The 18975-nt window shown below is 35.8% G+C and overlaps 1 protein-coding gene across 2 annotated transcripts in view; it reads left to right on the forward strand.

Annotated features, from left to right (window-relative positions):
• LOC110443230 (charged multivesicular body protein 4b-like) overlaps positions 1–18975 on the forward strand; it is a 56752-nt gene that overhangs the window by 15368 nt on the left and 22409 nt on the right. Inside the window, exons 2-5 of one of the 2 annotated variants that reach the window (XM_021487315.1) lie at positions 1565–1742; positions 2459–2573; positions 2863–2983; positions 9045–9166. In XM_021487315.1, coding sequence (XP_021342990.1) covers positions 1565–1742; positions 2459–2573; positions 2863–2983; positions 9045–9106 — 476 coding nt within the window. In that variant the 3' untranslated portion in view covers positions 9107–9166. Of the gene's footprint in view, positions 1–1564; positions 1743–2458; positions 2574–2862; positions 2984–9044; positions 9167–18975 lie in introns of those variants that run through there. The other variant, XM_021487316.1, reaches the window with a different exon arrangement.

Raw genomic sequence — 18975 nt, forward strand, 5'->3', positions numbered from 1 at the left:
TCCAGGGATTAAGGGGGCAGATGCATGATTTGGAGGCCTGCTAATAGAATTTCCTTTAAATAATTTCATACGAAATTCAGGTTCAGTTCTGATTTTGGAGTTTTCAAATCACATTTGTTCTAATATATCTTATACGTAATGTTACAGAAGAGGGCCAATGAAAATTGTCACTCGGTTTGTTCAAATATAAATTAATAAAAAGCCTGCTAGTCTAGAGCTGTTCTGCAATTCTTTTAATGATTCATTGTGTTGAGGTCAACTGTGAACTTCAAGTGCAGACAGATTAATGATCAACATAGGCTGATTCGGTAAAAAAAAAAAAAGGATTATAAAATCTTCTTGTCAATCTTACATTCATGATATTCAGCCAGTAGCTACCTGTTTCCTCTAATAATTGAACTGCTTTCAAAATCACACAGGTCAAATATGCTCACAACTACAATAGCTTCTTTAAATCTACAAGTTCAAAAGCTGTTTTTGACATTTCACTGTCCAAAGTAAATACAACAGCTCTTCTATTGACACAAACAAGCTAGACTAAAATGCAGCTTACAAATCACAGGAATTGTTGAGTAGTTTTTCTCGTCTAGTGTGCAATCACAGATGCTTGGCTTATACACTCAGTTGAGTGTTGTAGGCCCTCTGGACCTCTTCTAGGAAATACCAAGTGTGTAATACATATTTCCTGGATCATTGACAAACAGATCATCTGATGTTTGGTAATTGTTGCTTTTCACCGTAGGGATCCGCAAACTGCACCTCAACTATACTACAGATATAGAACTTCTAGACTTTGAGTACTTTTACAATATTGAGAGGATGGCTCTGAATGGGAGCTCATAGCTAGCTTTTTTTCTAAACAGTATCATGTCTGAATTTGGTATTAACTTCTCCAATAAGTCAGTACACGTATTTGAATCTTCATCGTGCATCCTCTGTCCCAGGGGGAAATCGCACTTACGCTGTAAACAAGCGCGAGTGCGATATTCCCCTGGGACAGGATGTGTGTCGTGCTGCATCATGTGTATCTTATTTCATTAATTATGTCAAGGTTTTAATCATGAATACTTGAATTTGCAGTATTAATCTATGAAATGTTCTCAAATTAATCTCCTCATGAATAGACAAACAAAAGTAAGGTGATTTACAATATACCATTGACATCATGGAACTTGATATAGGGATTGAACAGCGTTTTTAAAATTTACATGCTGGTACAAACGCAAATCGGTTACATCCATATTGAATTTACTGCATTTTGTATATGCGACGTCCTCTAAACAACATTGGGGGAACAGCCTTATTTAACTAAAATAGTGACCAATAATTAACTGTAGTCGTTTGACGCAGGAGCATTCTCCATGTTATTCGAAGTGACAAGACTTTCATTGAACAAGGTTAATCTATGACGTCATAAGTAAGCCACGTGTTACGTCACAAGAGTTCTTGCTTTCATACTCAAATATAATGCATTTCTGCTAGTAATGTTTTTATAGTGGGTTGCAGCACAAATGTAAATATATGATATTGAAATCATGTACAGACACATATTTCTTATTTGTAGTTGCCCTTCAGGCACTGAAGAGGAAGAAGCGCTATGAGAAACAATTAACAGTCATTGACGGCACTTTGTCGACGATAGAATTCCAAAGAGAGGCTCTGGAGAATGCCAATACTAATACAGAGGTTCTAAAGGTTATGCAGGGAGCAGCCAAGGCGATGAAAGGAGCACACAAAAACCTGTACGTTACATACCTTATCCTTTCTACATAACTTACTCACCTCATCCTTTCTTCCTGCATTCAGCTTTTTCTGTAACTGAATGTTTATTGGGTCATAAAAAGTGGTTCAATTTGTGACTTTTCTTGTATCCAAAATGTTTTGATGCATTATAGTTGTCACCTTTACAGTGAAAATTATTAAAATATATTTTTTAAGAAAAAATTAAAGGTTGATAATTGTTTTGAATTGACATTCATTAGCTCAACTTATCAAAAGGGCCAAGGGAGATAATGTGGTGGCCTGGCATCTGCATCCGTTCAACGTCAACCTTTTAACTTTAAACAACTTCTGCTATTTGGCCAAAAGTATGCTGGAATGAATGGCTATCAACTTTTTCTAATGAATGACCTAGGTTTTACCATATTTCACAGCAGTCAAATATTTAAACCTTTAAACTTCTTCTGAATACCCAGGAGGCAGAGGATCAGATGATATTTGAACAATAGCATGCTGGGATGCAAGGCAACTAAGTTCGTTTAAATGAAAGAAGGTAACCTTCTTTCAAGGTTACGGGGGTCAATTGTGTCAGTATTTTAACACAACTTTTTCAATAACCACAACAAATTTTGCAGTCTCACTATAAACAGTAAATATAGCAAAAGTTTCAGGTTACCCTGGTTTTCTATGTAACACAGTAAAATTTCGCTCCCTACTCTATATAACGGCTTGTTTACAGAGACGTGGACAAAGTTCACATTATGATGGATGAGGTAGCCGACCAGCAAGAGGTGGCCAATGAAATAACAGAGGCTATATCTAATCCAGTAGGTTTCGGAGAGGATGTGGATGAGGTAGGTATACATATGTGTCAAGGGAAATGTAGATGTTGGGCTGGTTGCTGTAATAACAACTTAATTTTTATGCCCCGGCCATAAAATGGGGGGGGGGGGGGCATATAGTGTTACCCATGTCTGTCCCGTCCTTTCCCGTCCCATCAAACACTGAACCCAATTTCACATGGTGACGGGGGTATTCATGTCCTACAGACATTTTCTAATAATAATTTAAGTAACTGCAGAATGTCCAATGGTTTGACATAACGATGACCTCTTCTGACCATTTATGTAAATTTGACCACAGGATGAACTGTTATCTGAGCTGGAGGAATTAGAACAGGCAGAACTGGATGAGCAGTTGCTGGATGTTGGACCTATGCTGGACGATTTGCCCTCTGTTCCTACCCAGGAACCAAAACACAAAAGTAAGATATTTTTGTATGAAATGTTAACCTGACACAGCTGTCACACATACATGTACCAATATCTTTGTTCCGATACCAATGTCTTTGTTCCTATACTGATATCTTTGTTCCTATACCAATATCTTTGTTCCTATACCGATATCTTTGTTCCTATACCGATGTCTTTGTTCCAATACCGATATCTTTGTTCCTATACCAATATCCTTGTTCCTATACCGATATCTTTGTTCCTATACCGATATCTTTGTTCCTATACCAATATCTTTGTTCCTATACCGATATCTTTGTTGCTATACCAATGTCTTTGTTCCTATACCAATATCTTTGTTCCTATACCGATATCTTTGGTCCTCTACCAATATCTTTGTTCCTATACCGATGTCTTTGTTCCTATACCGATATCTTTGTTCCTATACCGATATCTTTGTTCCTATACTGATATCTTTGTTCCTATACCGATGTCTTTGTTCCTATACAGATATCTTTGTTCCTATACCAATATCTTTGTTCCTATACCGATATCTTTGTTCCTATACCAATGTCTTTGTTCCTATACCGATGTCTTTGTTCCTATACCGATATCTTTGTTCCTATACCGATATCTTTGTTCCTATACTGATATCTTTGTTCCTATACCGATGTCTTTGTTCCTATACAGATATCTTTGTTCCTATACCAATATCTTTGTTCCTATACCGATATCTTTGTTCCTATACCAATGTCTTTGTTCCTATACCGATGTCTTTGTTCCTATACCGATATCTTTGTTCCTATACCGATATCTTTGTTCCTATACTGATATCTTTGTTCCTATACCGATGTCTTTGTTCCTATACAGATATCTTTGTTCCTATACCAATATCTTTGTTCCTATACCGATATCTTTGTTCCTATACCAATGTCTTTGTTCCTATACCGATGTCTTTGTTCCTATACCGATATCTTTGTTCCTATACCGATATCTTTGTTCCTATACTGATATCTTTGTTCCTATACCGATGTCTTTGTTCCTATACAGATATCTTTGTTCCTATACCAATATCTTTGTTCCTATACCGATATCTTTGTTCCTATACCAATGTCTTTGTTCCTATACCGATGTCTTTGTTCCTATACCGATATCTTTGTTCCTATACCGATATCTTTGTTCCTATACTGATATCTTTGTTCCTATACCGATGTCTTTGTTCCTATACAGATATCTTTGTTCCTATACCAATATCTTTGTTCCTATACCGATATCTTTGTTCCTATACCAATGTCTTTGTTCCTATACCGATGTCTTTGTTCCTATACCGATATCTTTGTTCCTATACCGATATCTTTGTTCCTATACTGATATCTTTGTTCCTATACCGATGTCTTTGTTCCTATACAGATATCTTTGTTCCTATACCAATATCTTTGTTCCTATACCGATATCTTTGTTCCTATACCAATGTCTTTGTTCCTATACCGATGTCTTTGTTCCTATACCGATATCTTTGTTCCTATACCGATATCTTTGTTCCTATACTGATATCTTTGTTCCTATACCGATGTCTTTGTTCCTATACAGATATCTTTGTTCCTATACCAATATCTTTGTTCCTATACCGATATCTTTGTTCCTATACCAATGTCTTTGTTCCTATACCGATGTCTTTGTTCCTATACCGATATCTTTGTTCCTATACCGATATCTTTGTTCCTATACTGATATCTTTGTTCCTATACCGATGTCTTTGTTCCTATACAGATATCTTTGTTCCTATACCAATATCTTTGTTCCTATACCGATATCTTTGTTCCTATACCAATGTCTTTGTTCCTATACCGATGTCTTTGTTCCTATACCGATATCTTTGTTCCTATACCGATATCTTTGTTCCTATACTGATATCTTTGTTCCTATACCGATGTCTTTGTTCCTATACAGATATCTTTGTTCCTATACCAATATCTTTGTTCCTATACCGATATCTTTGTTCCTATACCAATGTCTTTGTTCCTATACCGATGTCTTTGTTCCTATACCGATATCTTTGTTCCTATACCGATATCTTTGTTCCTATACTGATATCTTTGTTCCTATACCGATGTCTTTGTTCCTATACAGATATCTTTGTTCCTATACCAATATCTTTGTTCCTATACCGATATCTTTGTTCCTATACCAATGTCTTTGTTCCTATACCGATGTCTTTGTTCCTATACCGATATCTTTGTTCCTATACCGATATCTTTGTTCCTATACTGATATCTTTGTTCCTATACCGATGTCTTTGTTCCTATACAGATATCTTTGTTCCTATACCAATATCTTTGTTCCTATACCGATATCTTTGTTCCTATACCAATGTCTTTGTTCCTATACCGATGTCTTTGTTCCTATACCGATATCTTTGTTCCTATACCGATATCTTTGTTCCTATACTGATATCTTTGTTCCTATACCGATGTCTTTGTTCCTATACAGATATCTTTGTTCCTATACCAATATCTTTGTTCCTATACCGATATCTTTGTTCCTATACCAATGTCTTTGTTCCTATACCGATGTCTTTGTTCCTATACCGATATCTTTGTTCCTATACCGATATCTTTGTTCCTATACTGATATCTTTGTTCCTATACCGATGTCTTTGTTCCTATACAGATATCTTTGTTCCTATACCAATATCTTTGTTCCTATACCGATATCTTTGTTCCTATACCAATGTCTTTGTTCCTATACCGATGTCTTTGTTCCTATACCGATATCTTTGTTCCTATACCGATATCTTTGTTCCTATACTGATATCTTTGTTCCTATACCGATGTCTTTGTTCCTATACAGATATCTTTGTTCCTATACCAATATCTTTGTTCCTATACCGATATCTTTGTTCCTATACCAATGTCTTTGTTCCTATACCGATGTCTTTGTTCCTATACCGATATCTTTGTTCCTATACTGATATCTTTGTTCCTATACCGATGTCTTTGTTCCTATACAGATATCTTTGTTCCTATACCAATATCTTTGTTCCTATACCGATATCTTTGTTCCTATACCAATATCTTTGTTCCTATACCGATGTCTTTGTTCCTATACCGATATCTTTGTTCCTATACCAATATCTTTGTTCCTATACCGATATCTTTGTTCCTATACCAATATCTTTGTTCCTATACCGATGTCTTTGTTCCTATACCGATATCTTTGTTCCTATACCGATATCTTTGTTCCTATACCGATATCTTTGTTCCTATACCGATATCTTTGTTCCTATACCGATATCTTTGTTCCTATACCGATATCTTTGTTCCTATACCGATATCTTTGTTCCTATACCGATATCTTTGTTCCTATACCGATATCTTTGTTCCTATACCGATATCTTTGTTCCTATACCGATATCTTTGTTCCTATACCGATATCTTTGTTCCTATACCGATATCTTTGTTCCTATACCGATATCTTTGTTCCTATACCGATATCTTTGTTCCTATACCGATATCTTTGTTCCTATACCGATATCTTTGTTCCTATACCGATATCTTTGTTCCTATACCGATATCTTTGTTCCTATACCGATATCTTTGTTCCTATACCGATATCTTTGTTCCTATACCGATATCTTTGTTCCTATACCGATATCTTTGTTCCTATACCGATATCTTTGTTCCTATACCGATATCTTTGTTCCTATACCGATATCTTTGTTCCTATACCGATGTCTTTGTTCCTATACCGATATCTTTGTTCCTATACCAATATCTTTGTTCCTATACCGATATCTTTGTTGCTATACCAATGTCTTTGTTCCTATACCAATATCTTTGTTCCTATACCGATATCTTTGGTCCTCTACCAATATCTTTGTTCCTATACCGATGTCTTTGTTCCTATACCGATATCTTTGTTCCTATACCGATATCTTTGTTCCTATACCGATATCTTTGTTCCTATACCGATGTCTTTGTTCCTATACAGATATCTTTGTTCCTATACCAATATCTTTGTTCCTATACCGATATCTTTGTTCCTATACCAATGTCTTTGTTCCTATACCGATGTCTTTGTTCCTATACCGATATCTTTGTTCCTATACTGATATCTTTGTTCCTATACCGATGTCTTTGTTCCTATACAGATATCTTTGTTCCTATACCAATATCTTTGTTCCTATACCGATATCTTTGTTCCTATACCAATGTCTTTGTTCCTATACCAATATCTTTGTTCCTATACCGATATCTTTGTTCCTCTACCAATATCTTTGTTCCTATACCGATGTCTTTGTTCCTATACCGATATCTTTGTTCCTATACCGATATCTTTGTTCCTATACCGATATCTTTGTTCCTATACCGATGTCTTTGTTCCTATACCGATATCTTTGTTCCTATACCAATATCTTTGTTCCTATACCGATATCTTTGTTCCTATACCAATGTCTTTGTTCCTATACCAATATCTTTGTTCCTATACCGATATCTTTGTTCCTATACCAATATCTTTGTTCCTATACCGATGTCTTTGTTCCTATACCGATATCTTTGTTCCTATACCGATATCTTTGTTCCTATACCGATATCTTTGTTCCTATACCGATATCTTTGTTCCTATACTGATATCTTTGTTTCCATACCAATATATTTGTTCCTATACCGAGTTCTTTGTTCCTATACCGATGTCTTTGTTCCTATACAGATATCTTTGTTCCTATACCAATATCTTTGTTCCTATACCGATATCTTTGTTCCTATACCAATGTCTTTGTTCCTATACCGATGTCTTTGTTCCTATACCAATATCTTTGTTCCTATACCGATATCTTTGTTGCTATACCAATGTCTTTGTTCCTATACCAATATCTTTGTTCCTATACCGATGTCTTTGGTCCTCTACCAATATCTTTGTTCCTATACCGATGTCTTTGTTCCTATACCGATATCTTTGTTCCTATACCGATGTCTTTATTCCTATACAGATATCTTTGTTCCTATACCGAGTTCTTTGTTCCTATACAGATGTCTTTGTTCCTATACAGATATCTTTGTTCCTATACCGATATCTTTGTTCCTATACCGATATCTTTGTTGCTATACCGATATATTTGTTCCTATACCGATGTCTTTGTTCCTATACCGATGTCTTTGTTCCTATACAGATATCTTTGTTCCTATACCGAGTTCTTTGTTCCTATACCGATATCTTTGTTCCTATACCAATATCTTTGTTCCTATACCGATATCTTTGTTCCTATACCAATATCTATGTTCCTATACTGATATCTTTGTTCCTATACCGAGTTCTTTGTTCCTATACCGATATCTTTGTTCCTATACCAATATCTTTATTCCTATACCAATGTCTTTGTTGCTATACCAATATCTTTGTTCCTATACTGATATCTTTGTTCCTATACCGAGTTCTTTGTTCCTAAACAGATATCTTTGTTCCTATACCAATATCTTTGTTCCTATACCAATGTCTTTGTTCCTATACTGATATGTTTGTTCCTATACTGATATGTTTGTTCCTATACCAATATCTTTGTTCCTTATAATGATCTAGACTCCAGGTGATAGAGGCAATTAGTATCTTACCTGTGAAGAGGGTCTTACGATAACTCTTTTCTTATCACATAACTGACCCATTTTACTACGTCATACGGCCATGTCATAAATATGGTATTACACATGTGTAATAAAACGTTAAGGTGCTGTGGAAAAAACAAATTGGCACTACTTTGTCATGGCACTACTTTGTCACAGCATGGAACGACGATAATAGACCGGAGTACTTTGGTTTTGATGTATATAGAGTCAGCTGAGAACACATAATGGTGTTTTCATATTTTTTTTATAAATTATGAATGTGATGTGATAAATAGAATCTTACATGAGTGTCAACGTCATATTGAATTTATAAAACTTGTTTAATGAATTCAATATGACATGGACTTGAATGTAAGATCCTCTATATCTCAGTTGAGCCCTCGGTTAAGTTTATCATTTTCACATAATCAATTTATGTTATAACTGTACGTGTGTTGAAATGACCATGATTCCTGATGTGGTTGTGTTGCAGAGAAAACCACAGTTCCGGAGGATGATGATGACATGCGAGAACTTGCTGCCTGGGCGAGCTAGAATTAAACGATCTTTTTTTTTTTATCACATTCATACACTGTACTAAGGAAGGAACAAACATGTAATACTGTAGAACCTAACAGACCACCCATTCTGCCTTTAAAAAATGATTTTTTTGCAAACTCAGCTATTAACTCATTCACCCCTGAAGACACATTTGAACTCTTCCAATTCAAAGGTTAGAATATTTCATTATGAAAATTCAGGGGTGAATGAGTTAAATATTGGTTGCCTGTTTATATTTAACCCCATGTTTATAGCTACATGTACCACTGCTATTGTAACTTGTATCGCAGGGTCCCGTTATTTATACCACACAATTATATTATATATTTAAAACAGGGAATATAATAAATATATAATATATAATATAGTAGCATGTTGTATAAATATCACAGTGGGTCTTATATAGAAAAATGCAAGTAAATTATATAAAATGAGTTAATTGACAAAAATAAGTGTCACACCTAAAGATTAAATGCAGTGAAAGTGTTAGTGCGAAATGTACCACCCTTGTTGTCAGTTCACGCACTTTGCAATATATGAAATACAGGGGTATGTTAAATATAAACAACAGGGGAGGATATATTTATTAAGACGTTTAGAAGGACTTCAAATATATATACCAAACAAAATTCATAGAATAGGCAGGAACTGGTGTAGCTGGCGGCGGCTCAGTACCTCACTTCCCTTCCAGGCTTGGTGATGCTATACGACGAGTGTTAGGTTTCTTTAAGGCAAAAATTAGGCATAGGAGCTGTCTTACAAAAACTATACTTTTACAGTAAATACATATAGAATAGATGGCTCCTTCTCTAACCTATCTCCCTCCTCTATCCCTTCACTCCATACTTTATACCTTCTACTTATTTTCCTGTCTTTTCTTCGTCTGCTGGATAACCAGACTACTCGGTAGTGAAGCGGACGTAAAACCTATCAATCAATCAATCATGTTATCACATGCCTGTGTTTAGTATCTGAACAGAAGTGTTTAGAATCCAAACAGAGATTTTTTGGGAAGTGAGAGAAGTAAAAGTTTGACCCTCATTCATATATATATATGTATACACTTGATAACATCCTACATGAAAATAATTTTGCTCTCATAAAGAAAATAATTTCTTCTCACTTGTAAAATTTTGTACATCTGGAGTAATATTCAGAGTGCTTTAATTAGAGAAGTATAATGCAGATTACCGTATTTGCAGTAATTAGCGCCCCTCCCCCTTTTTTGTGAGGAATTGCATTGACATGAACCCCCTCCCCTCTGAGTGTTGACAAGGCCCATTCAATGATTTATCATACTTTAAAAAAGAGCAGGGGATGATGGTCTAAACACCAATACTACAAACAGTTAGTGTTTTACTTAACGAAATAACATGTACAGTACACACCAATACTACAAACAGTTAGTGCTTTACTTAATGAAATAACATGTACAGTACACACCTTTACTACAAACAGTTAGCGCTATACTGTCATATTGTAGATAAAGTTTTAACGGTTTGATTGTGTTTTGATAATAAGCTGTTAAAATGTTAGATATACATGTATATATAGAAGTGTTTTTATATACATTTTTTTTAATTTAAAATAGTTGTTAGGTTTTGTTATAACTTGTGTTTTCTGTGTCCTATAGCTGTTTTTTGTGGGGTTAGCTGGTGAATTGGTTAGCATGAAATGAACCAGGTATTTATTTGACACTTGCAAATGATCTCAGTTGGTCTCATGGGATACATAATTTTGTGTTACTTCAAAAGAATGTGCAATGTTTGTAAATACTGATTAATTTGAAGTTAGGTAAAAACTTTTATTCTAACTCACACCTACAAACATGATTTTGTCGCAGGGACTTTACAAGCAGATAAAGGGAAAGTAAATATATCATAAAATACACCAGTGATTTGTTTTTGTGAAAGGTTTTTTAAATAGCATGATTTGCTGATAGGTAAAATAAAATGTATTCCTGTAAAGATATTCTGGTGTCTATCAAGAGCAAATACAATTGAGCCCTGTATGAAGTAAGGTAAACATAACAATCTGGATATAAATTAAATTACCACACAGCCTGACATCAAAATCTGATTCTAGATACATTTCCAAAATGTTTCCTTTTTGATCCAGGAAAAAAGAAACTCACCAAGTTGTTCCTTTCTTCCAGAGAAACAAGGTCAACGTTACGGATGTTAGTTTTTTCCTGATTATATGTTTTCCCCCTCATTGTGTGAAAATGAATTATTTACATAAATAATGTTCTTTGCGAAGAATTAAGATTTGTTATTTCATTTAGATTTGTCATTTCATTTATACAAGTGTTTACAATTTATGTCACTCAATTATCAGAACAAACATAAATATTTGTAAGTTGATATGCAATCTCACACTTCGGCTGGTTCCGACATTGAAATTAAAGAACACTGATTTTTAATAATCTTAATGTCTGTTAATAAAACAATGGTAACTACTTGCTAACAAGGTTTCATTCTTATTATGTCTCCCCTTCGAATGAAGGGAGACATATCGATAAGTACTGGTTCTTCTTCTTCTGGTTCTTCTAATCGAACTTGTCCGGGACATAACTTTTAAACTGTTAAAGATATCTTGATGAAACTTTAGGTATGCATGCATCACCCACAGGAGGTGTGCAGTGCACTGGAATTAGGTCACTGTGAACTTCACATCAAGGTCAAAGGTCAAATAAGTTCCCCTTTTTTAGTAAATTCTTGTCCAGCCAAAAAATTTAAAACCAATTAAGATATCTTGATCACACTTGAACTATATCTGCATCACCCACAGAAGGTGGGCAGTGCAATATAATTAGGTCTCATGCTTCACTATATACAGAGTTATGGCCCTTTGTTTAATTTTTATGCGGAAGTTTGTCCGGAGCATAAGTTCCATGTTATTTCACCTACGTTGACCATACTTACCATATTTATGTATCTTGGGAAGGTAGAATTCCTCACACTAGAATCAGATTGTATGCCCCACTATATACAGAGTTATGTCCCTTTGTTTATTTTTAATACCGAAGTTTGTCCACGGCATAACTTCCAAACCATTAAAGATATCATAATCAAACTTGAAGTATACCTGCATCACTCACAGAAGGTGTGCTGTGCACTGAAATTAGGTATTGTGTGTCACTATATACAGAGTTATGGCCCTCTGTTTAATTTTAATACCGAAGTTTGTCCACGGCATAACTTCCATGTTATTCCACCTACGTTGACCAAACTTGCTAAAGTTTTAATGTATCTTGGGAAGTAGGAGTGTCGCATTCTAAATTCGGGTCTCGTGCTCCACTTTTTAAAGCGATATGGCCCTTTGTTTATTTTTTATACCTGAGTTTTTCTATTGGCTTATAAGGGGAGACATATGTTTTTGTTAAAAAAAAAAAAAAATCTAGTTAAACATGAATAACCTTAACAGGACAATACCTTAAATTTATATGGTACCAAATGATGGTGCTTTGTCTGTTGTCTGTTATCATATAACAACGTCTCTCAAATCACTGAACAAAATTCATGGGGATCAAAAGTTGTACCAATTAAGGAGCTGACCCTCCTGAGGACTGATACCAATTAAGGAGCTGACCCTCCTGGGGTCTGTGGGGCCGATTAAGGAGCTGACCCTCCTGGGGACTGTGATACCATTTAAGGAGCTGACCCTACTGGGGACTGTGATATCAATTATGGAGCTGACCCTCCTGGGGACTGATACCAATTAAGAAGCTGACCCTCCTGGGGACTGTGATACCAATTAAGGAGCTGACCCTCCTGGGGACTGTGGGGCCAAGTAAAGGAGCTGACCCTCCTGGGGACTGTGGGGCCAAGTAAAGGAGCTGACCCTCCTGGGGACTGTGATACCAATTAAGGAGCTGACCCTCCTGGGTACTGTGGGGCCAAGTAAAGGAGCTGACCCTCCTGGGGATTGTGGGGCCAAGTAAAGGAGGTCAAATGTTCTGATTTGCTTTAATGACCTTTTCACCCAAACTACTGGGCAGATTTCAATCAAATAAAAATGGTTTTTTTTTCCCTAAACTCCTTTGCAGATTTCAAAATAACCTGCTGAGAAATTCAGTTCCCTTGGACCCCTTGATACTGTTAATATATTAGTGCTTGTCTCGCAGTAGGTCAGCGAATGTCTTCCAGGATATTATCGTTTACAACATAGATTTTATAACTGCTTTGTAGCTTTGGTTATGCTCTACAATAGAGTTGGTGATGGGGGTGTTGTATGTCTGAACACAGATTTTTTTAGGCTACTTCTCCTAGAGCTTATATGTTCAATGTGATTGCGATTAGACTATTTCTTAGGCTAATAGTTTCCTTGTATGGCGCCTGACAAAATCTGCAAATGAAAATGACCTTGGCCTACTTTCAAGGTCGCAGGGTTCAAATACTATCTATACTATGTCTAAAATTTCAAATGACTTCTTTTGATGAACTGTTTCCTAGCATGGAGCTTGACAAATTTTGCGTATGAAAATGACCGTGATCTACCTTAAAAGTTACAGGGGTCAAATATGTCAAAACCATCAAACGACTTCTTCTTCAGGGCTAAAAGCCATACAATCTTAATATTTGGCAGATACCTTCCTCCGAGGAAGCTGTAGAAAGTTTGCGAATGAATATGACCTTGACATACTTTCAAGTTCACAGGGGTCAAAAACTTCATATGACTAATGAAGAAGAACCAAAAAGCATGCAATTTTAATATTTAGCTGGTAGCTTCCTGGGATGGAGCATGACAAAGTTTGCAAATGACCTTGACATACTTTCTAGGTCACAGGGGTCAAGTGTGTTAAAATCCCTTTACAATCTCATCTTAATAACCAAAAGTCATAGGCTGATGATATTTGGGATTAAGGGCTTCCAAGTTTGTTCAACTGAATGACCTTGCTAAATTTTTTCAAGGTCACTTGGGTCAAATGAACTTAAATCTTGTAACAGGTTCTGTTAATAACCAAGAGTCCGAGGTAAGGATATTTACCCTGTAGCTTTATTAAGGCTATTTCAGTATGTGACCTTTGTCCACTTTTAAACTTTTGAAGTGTGAGATTAATAGTAGGTGAGCAATGCAGGCCTATCGGGCCTCATGTTCCTATATACATTAACCCCCTTCATTTCTGCTTTGATATAACTGTAGCACAGTTTGGCCAGGACTCATTTGTTGACCAGTAGATCAGTCAGTTAGAGCGCTAAGGTAGCAAGCTGAAGTCCGGTTCGAATTCCGGCCTAGTCCAACAGTTCCCATCTCTGATTTATAATTATTATATGTTGTTTTATTTCATCTTAATCATTTCTCAAAAAAAGTCCTACAAGGTTATTTTTTTTTTATACAAATCTGTAGAAGTAATGCCGGGGGGGGGGGGGAGTTTTCAATACTTTGTTTCATTTTTTGACAGTTTTCTACGGTCGACATATTTTGTTTACAGATGCAAAATTCGGCTACAGAAATATCCAGCACTTCTGCTGGTATTATTTTTGTCATTATCCGTTTTTTTGAATGCTTTCCATGATACGTTTACTGGCCGAAACACTTTATGGCAAATTTAACAGTATATAAATGGGAATGATGTCAAAACTTGTATGCGGAGATCAAAAATTAATTGTATAAATGGACAAATTTAATTGTATAAATTTTACGAATAGAAGCACGTAATACTTTACCTGCCCAGTGCAAAATTTTACCAAAACGGGATGAAAAATGAAGTCAGAAAAGTGTTTGAATGATTTTTTTTAACATGGAACCACACAGGAAGAATGACTTAGTTAAAGCACGTTATCGTCTATTGAATGTTTAAAGGTCGACTGCACAACTTGAAGGACAGAATTCCGCCACAACAAGGTTAGAAATAGAAATGAATTTGGTGAGCGTGCTCCAACTTTAGATGAAAGTTTGCTGCCAAAGAACAGTTATGATAGGTTTATTTACATCGTCTGTTTTTATTTATGCTGTTATCTTCTGTTTCATTTAATATTGTTAGGGTCAACTGAGTGACCTATTGCGATCATATTTTCGTCCGTCGTCGTGTGTCATCCGTTGTTCGTAATCTTTTTACGTTTTTGACTTATTCTCAAGAACCAGTCAGAAAAAATTCTTTCAAACTTAGTAAGATCATCTTTGTTGGAAATAGATATTAATTTAACTCAGGTGACCGTAAAGGATTTCTTGTAACTATGTACTTTTCCTTGATTCTATTGTCAACTATGTGATTTTTTATTTTTTTTGATAATCCTATACAACCATGAAAAAATAATAAATCACCAGACCTAAAGCTAAACTGATATTTTGTTGTTGTGTCTGGAAGAATTTCTTGTATATTTTTGTATACACCTCAATGCCCATACGCCTATATTGTTCGAGATCTGACCTACACAATTCAAATATTTATATAAGGCTGTTCTTTGCAAATGCTAACATTTGCCACGTGATGCGTTTTCAACCATCCATCATTAGATTGGCTGATCAAATTGCCGTTTGTCCGTGATTGTTTCATCCATTATATAACAAAATTTTGTTATCTCTGTTCTCAAAAAGTAAAGAATGGATTCTCAAATTTTCTATGAATGTTACCCATGGGCCAATATTTTGCACGTTTCATTTTGGGACTGATCGGGAAAACAAGATGGCCGCCATGCAGCCATCTTGGATTTTGAGAGTTCACGTTTGTTATTGATATTTCTAAAGAAATGAACAATGACCTTAGTATGAAAAGCCATTCTCAAACAAGATATTTTTATCAAAGGTTACCACAAGATGTATTACTGTTGACAAAATTTTGTGCTTGGCCTCTGCCTGAGCGTGACCCGTCACGTCACCGGCCCTGAGTAAGTTGAGCGAATGCTTTGCCTATTTGATAAAAGTAAACAACTTTGCACATTTCGATCATATTCCGAAAACCGACAAGCTTCACTTACAGCTGCCATTTGAGTTGCTCAATTTGGCAGACGATAAACAAAAGACACTGACATGTTTTACTCACAATATTTCATTACAATCAATCAAAAGCATCAATCTATCGACGTCGCTGAACAACACATAAAACCAATTAAGACACCTTTCCGGTTGTTAATCTTCAAAATAAATCATCTGCAATTCGGGGGAGGTTTTAAGAGGAGCGTTTCACGAGCATGTATTATTGTCAAGGGATGCATGGTTATTAACCAATGAAAGATGTCGTAACATCCAAGACGTGGTAGAATTTCGGATAATCAACTGTGTGTGTCTAACAAAGGCAGTAGCGTAGCTGCCTCAATCTCCACGCAGAGTTACGGTCCTTGCTCTCCCTTTAATGTGTGTGTGATTAAAAAGGAACGACTCTGGGTAGAGATTGTAGCTGCCTTAGGCTCGAGTTGGCACGTGCCTGTGTACACATAATTCTGTTAAGTGTTTGTTTAAAATCTGTGTGAATTCACGAAATTGAAAAAGTGAATATGTATATCAAGGATGTTTTGTCTAATACAAAGTGCGAAAAAATCATGTTTAAGTTTTTTCAGTTGACCAATATCTTGTAATACACAAAAATGCAATACAACTTTCAAGCTCATATGAAAAATAATGGCAATGCCATAAAGATGAACAAGATTGTGGTCCGGAAAATTCGAAATATCAAAAGTTCACAGTCTTCAGAGGCTACTCAAAGTAAGGTGTCGACCATTCTTTGATTCCCATACCCCACCACACCCTGACTTGGTACGCATAGGATATCAGTCAGAGATAGGCTTGCAAGTTATGACAAGGTGACCCTTTTCTCCTTTTACGATCGGACGACATCCATCTACCCTGTAAGTACACTGTCGTCATAGATACTGCCGTCATAAACACTGTCCTCTGAGACTCTGTACTTAGTTTCTGAAGGAATTAAGAAGCTTTAAGTCCGTCTTAATTAGTGACTTAACAAACAGATATTAACCATAAGGGCAAAACGAAATTAGCTGCTTGCAATCCGAAAGGAAAATAAAACACAAAGTCTGTATTTCCTGACCCCGATGTGCAAACCACTCAACAATCTGCATGATAGGCATGCATTTGTTTGTGCCGACAACGCATCTAATCTTCGTCTGGAGAACTAGAACTAAGCATGCTTGACAACCATGGTAACCCTACACTTTCCGGTTTTTCGAAAAACGAAATACTAGCTATTCACGCTTCTGTATTATAATTACTATCTTTCCGATTACCCATTAATGATAATGATACAGACATGTCTCGTTAGCGTTTGATGCCGAAAAGTCCTTATGAATAACGTTTTATCGCGGTTCATCTTGTTGCTCAACCAAGCCATAATGGAAACTGTTTATACCGTTCTCTGTACCATTTCATTAGGGTTACAGTCGTATTGTGGCTGTTTACTTGGTAAGTGGAATAAATGGAGTGTGAATATTGAAGAACTCAAAAGATCTTTTGACCTATCTTGAACATCCTGTTCTCAAAAACTGTTTCCTTTATCAAAACATTTGACTTCCCAACCCTTTACAGTACCATTCCTCATACCAAATAGAAGGAATGGATTCGTTCTCTTTTTAAGTGCTTTCTTTTCCAAAAGAGTGGCGAACTGCGATTAAATATGTGTTTGTGAACTGTGATATAAATGTGTGGTTGTGAACTGTTGATATAAATGTGTGGTTGTGAACTGTGATATAAATGTGTGGTTGTGAACTGTGATATAAATATGTGGCTGTGAACTGTGATATAAATGTGTGGTTGCGAACTGTGATATGAATGTGTGGTTGTGAACCGTGATATAAATGTGCGGTTGTGAACTGCGATATAAATGTGTGGTTGTGAACTGTGATATAAATGTGTGGTTGTAAACAGTGATATAAATGTATGGTTGTGAACTGCGATATAAATGTGTGGTTGTGAACTGTGATATAAATGTGTGGTTGTGAACTGTAATATAAATGTGTGGTTGTGAACTGTGATATAAATGTGTGGTTGTGCACTGTGATATAAATGTGTGAGTGTGAACTGTGATATAAAAGTGTGGTTGTGAACTGTGACATGAATGTGTGGTTGTTAACTGTGATATAAATGTGTGGTCGTGAACTGTGATATAAATGGGTGGTTGTGAACTGCGATATAAATTTGTGGTTGTGAACTGTGATAAAAATGTGTGGTTGTGAACTGGGATATAAATGTGTGGTTGTTAACTGTGATATAAATGTGGGGTTGTGAACTGTGACATAAATGTGTGGTTGTGAACTGCGATATAAATGTGTGGTTGTGAACTGTGATATAAATGTGTGGTGAACTGTGATATTAATGTGTGGTTGTGAACTGTGATATAAATATGTGGTTGTGAACTGTGATCTAAATATGTGGTTGTGTACTGTGATATAAATGGGTGGTTGTGAACTGTTATATAAATATGTGGTTGTGAACTGTAATATAAATGTGTGGTGGACTGTGATATTAATGTGTGGTTGTGAGCTGTGATATAAATGTGGGGTTGTGAACTGCGATATACATGTGTCGTTGTGATCTGTGATATAAATGTGTTGTGAACTGTGATCTAAATATGTGGTTGTGAACTGCGGTATAAATGTGTGGTTGTGAACTGTGATATAAATGTGTGGTTGTGAACTGCGATATACATGTGTCGTTGTGAACTGTGATATAAATGTGTGGTTGTGAACAGTGATATAAATGTATGGTTGTGAACTGTGATATAAATGTGTGGTTATGAACTGTGATATAAATGTATGGTTGTGAACTGTGATATAAATGTGTGCTTGTGAACTGTGATATAAATGTGTGGTTGTGAACTGTGATATAAATATGTGGTTGTGAACTGTGATATAAATGTGTGGTAGTGAACTGTGATATAAATGTGTGGTGGTGAACTGTGATATAAATGT

The sequence above is a fragment of the Mizuhopecten yessoensis genome, unplaced genomic scaffold, assembly GCF_002113885.1.
Source record: "Mizuhopecten yessoensis strain PY_sf001 unplaced genomic scaffold, ASM211388v2 scaffold716333, whole genome shotgun sequence".
Classification (NCBI taxonomy): domain Eukaryota; kingdom Metazoa; phylum Mollusca; class Bivalvia; order Pectinida; family Pectinidae; genus Mizuhopecten; species Mizuhopecten yessoensis.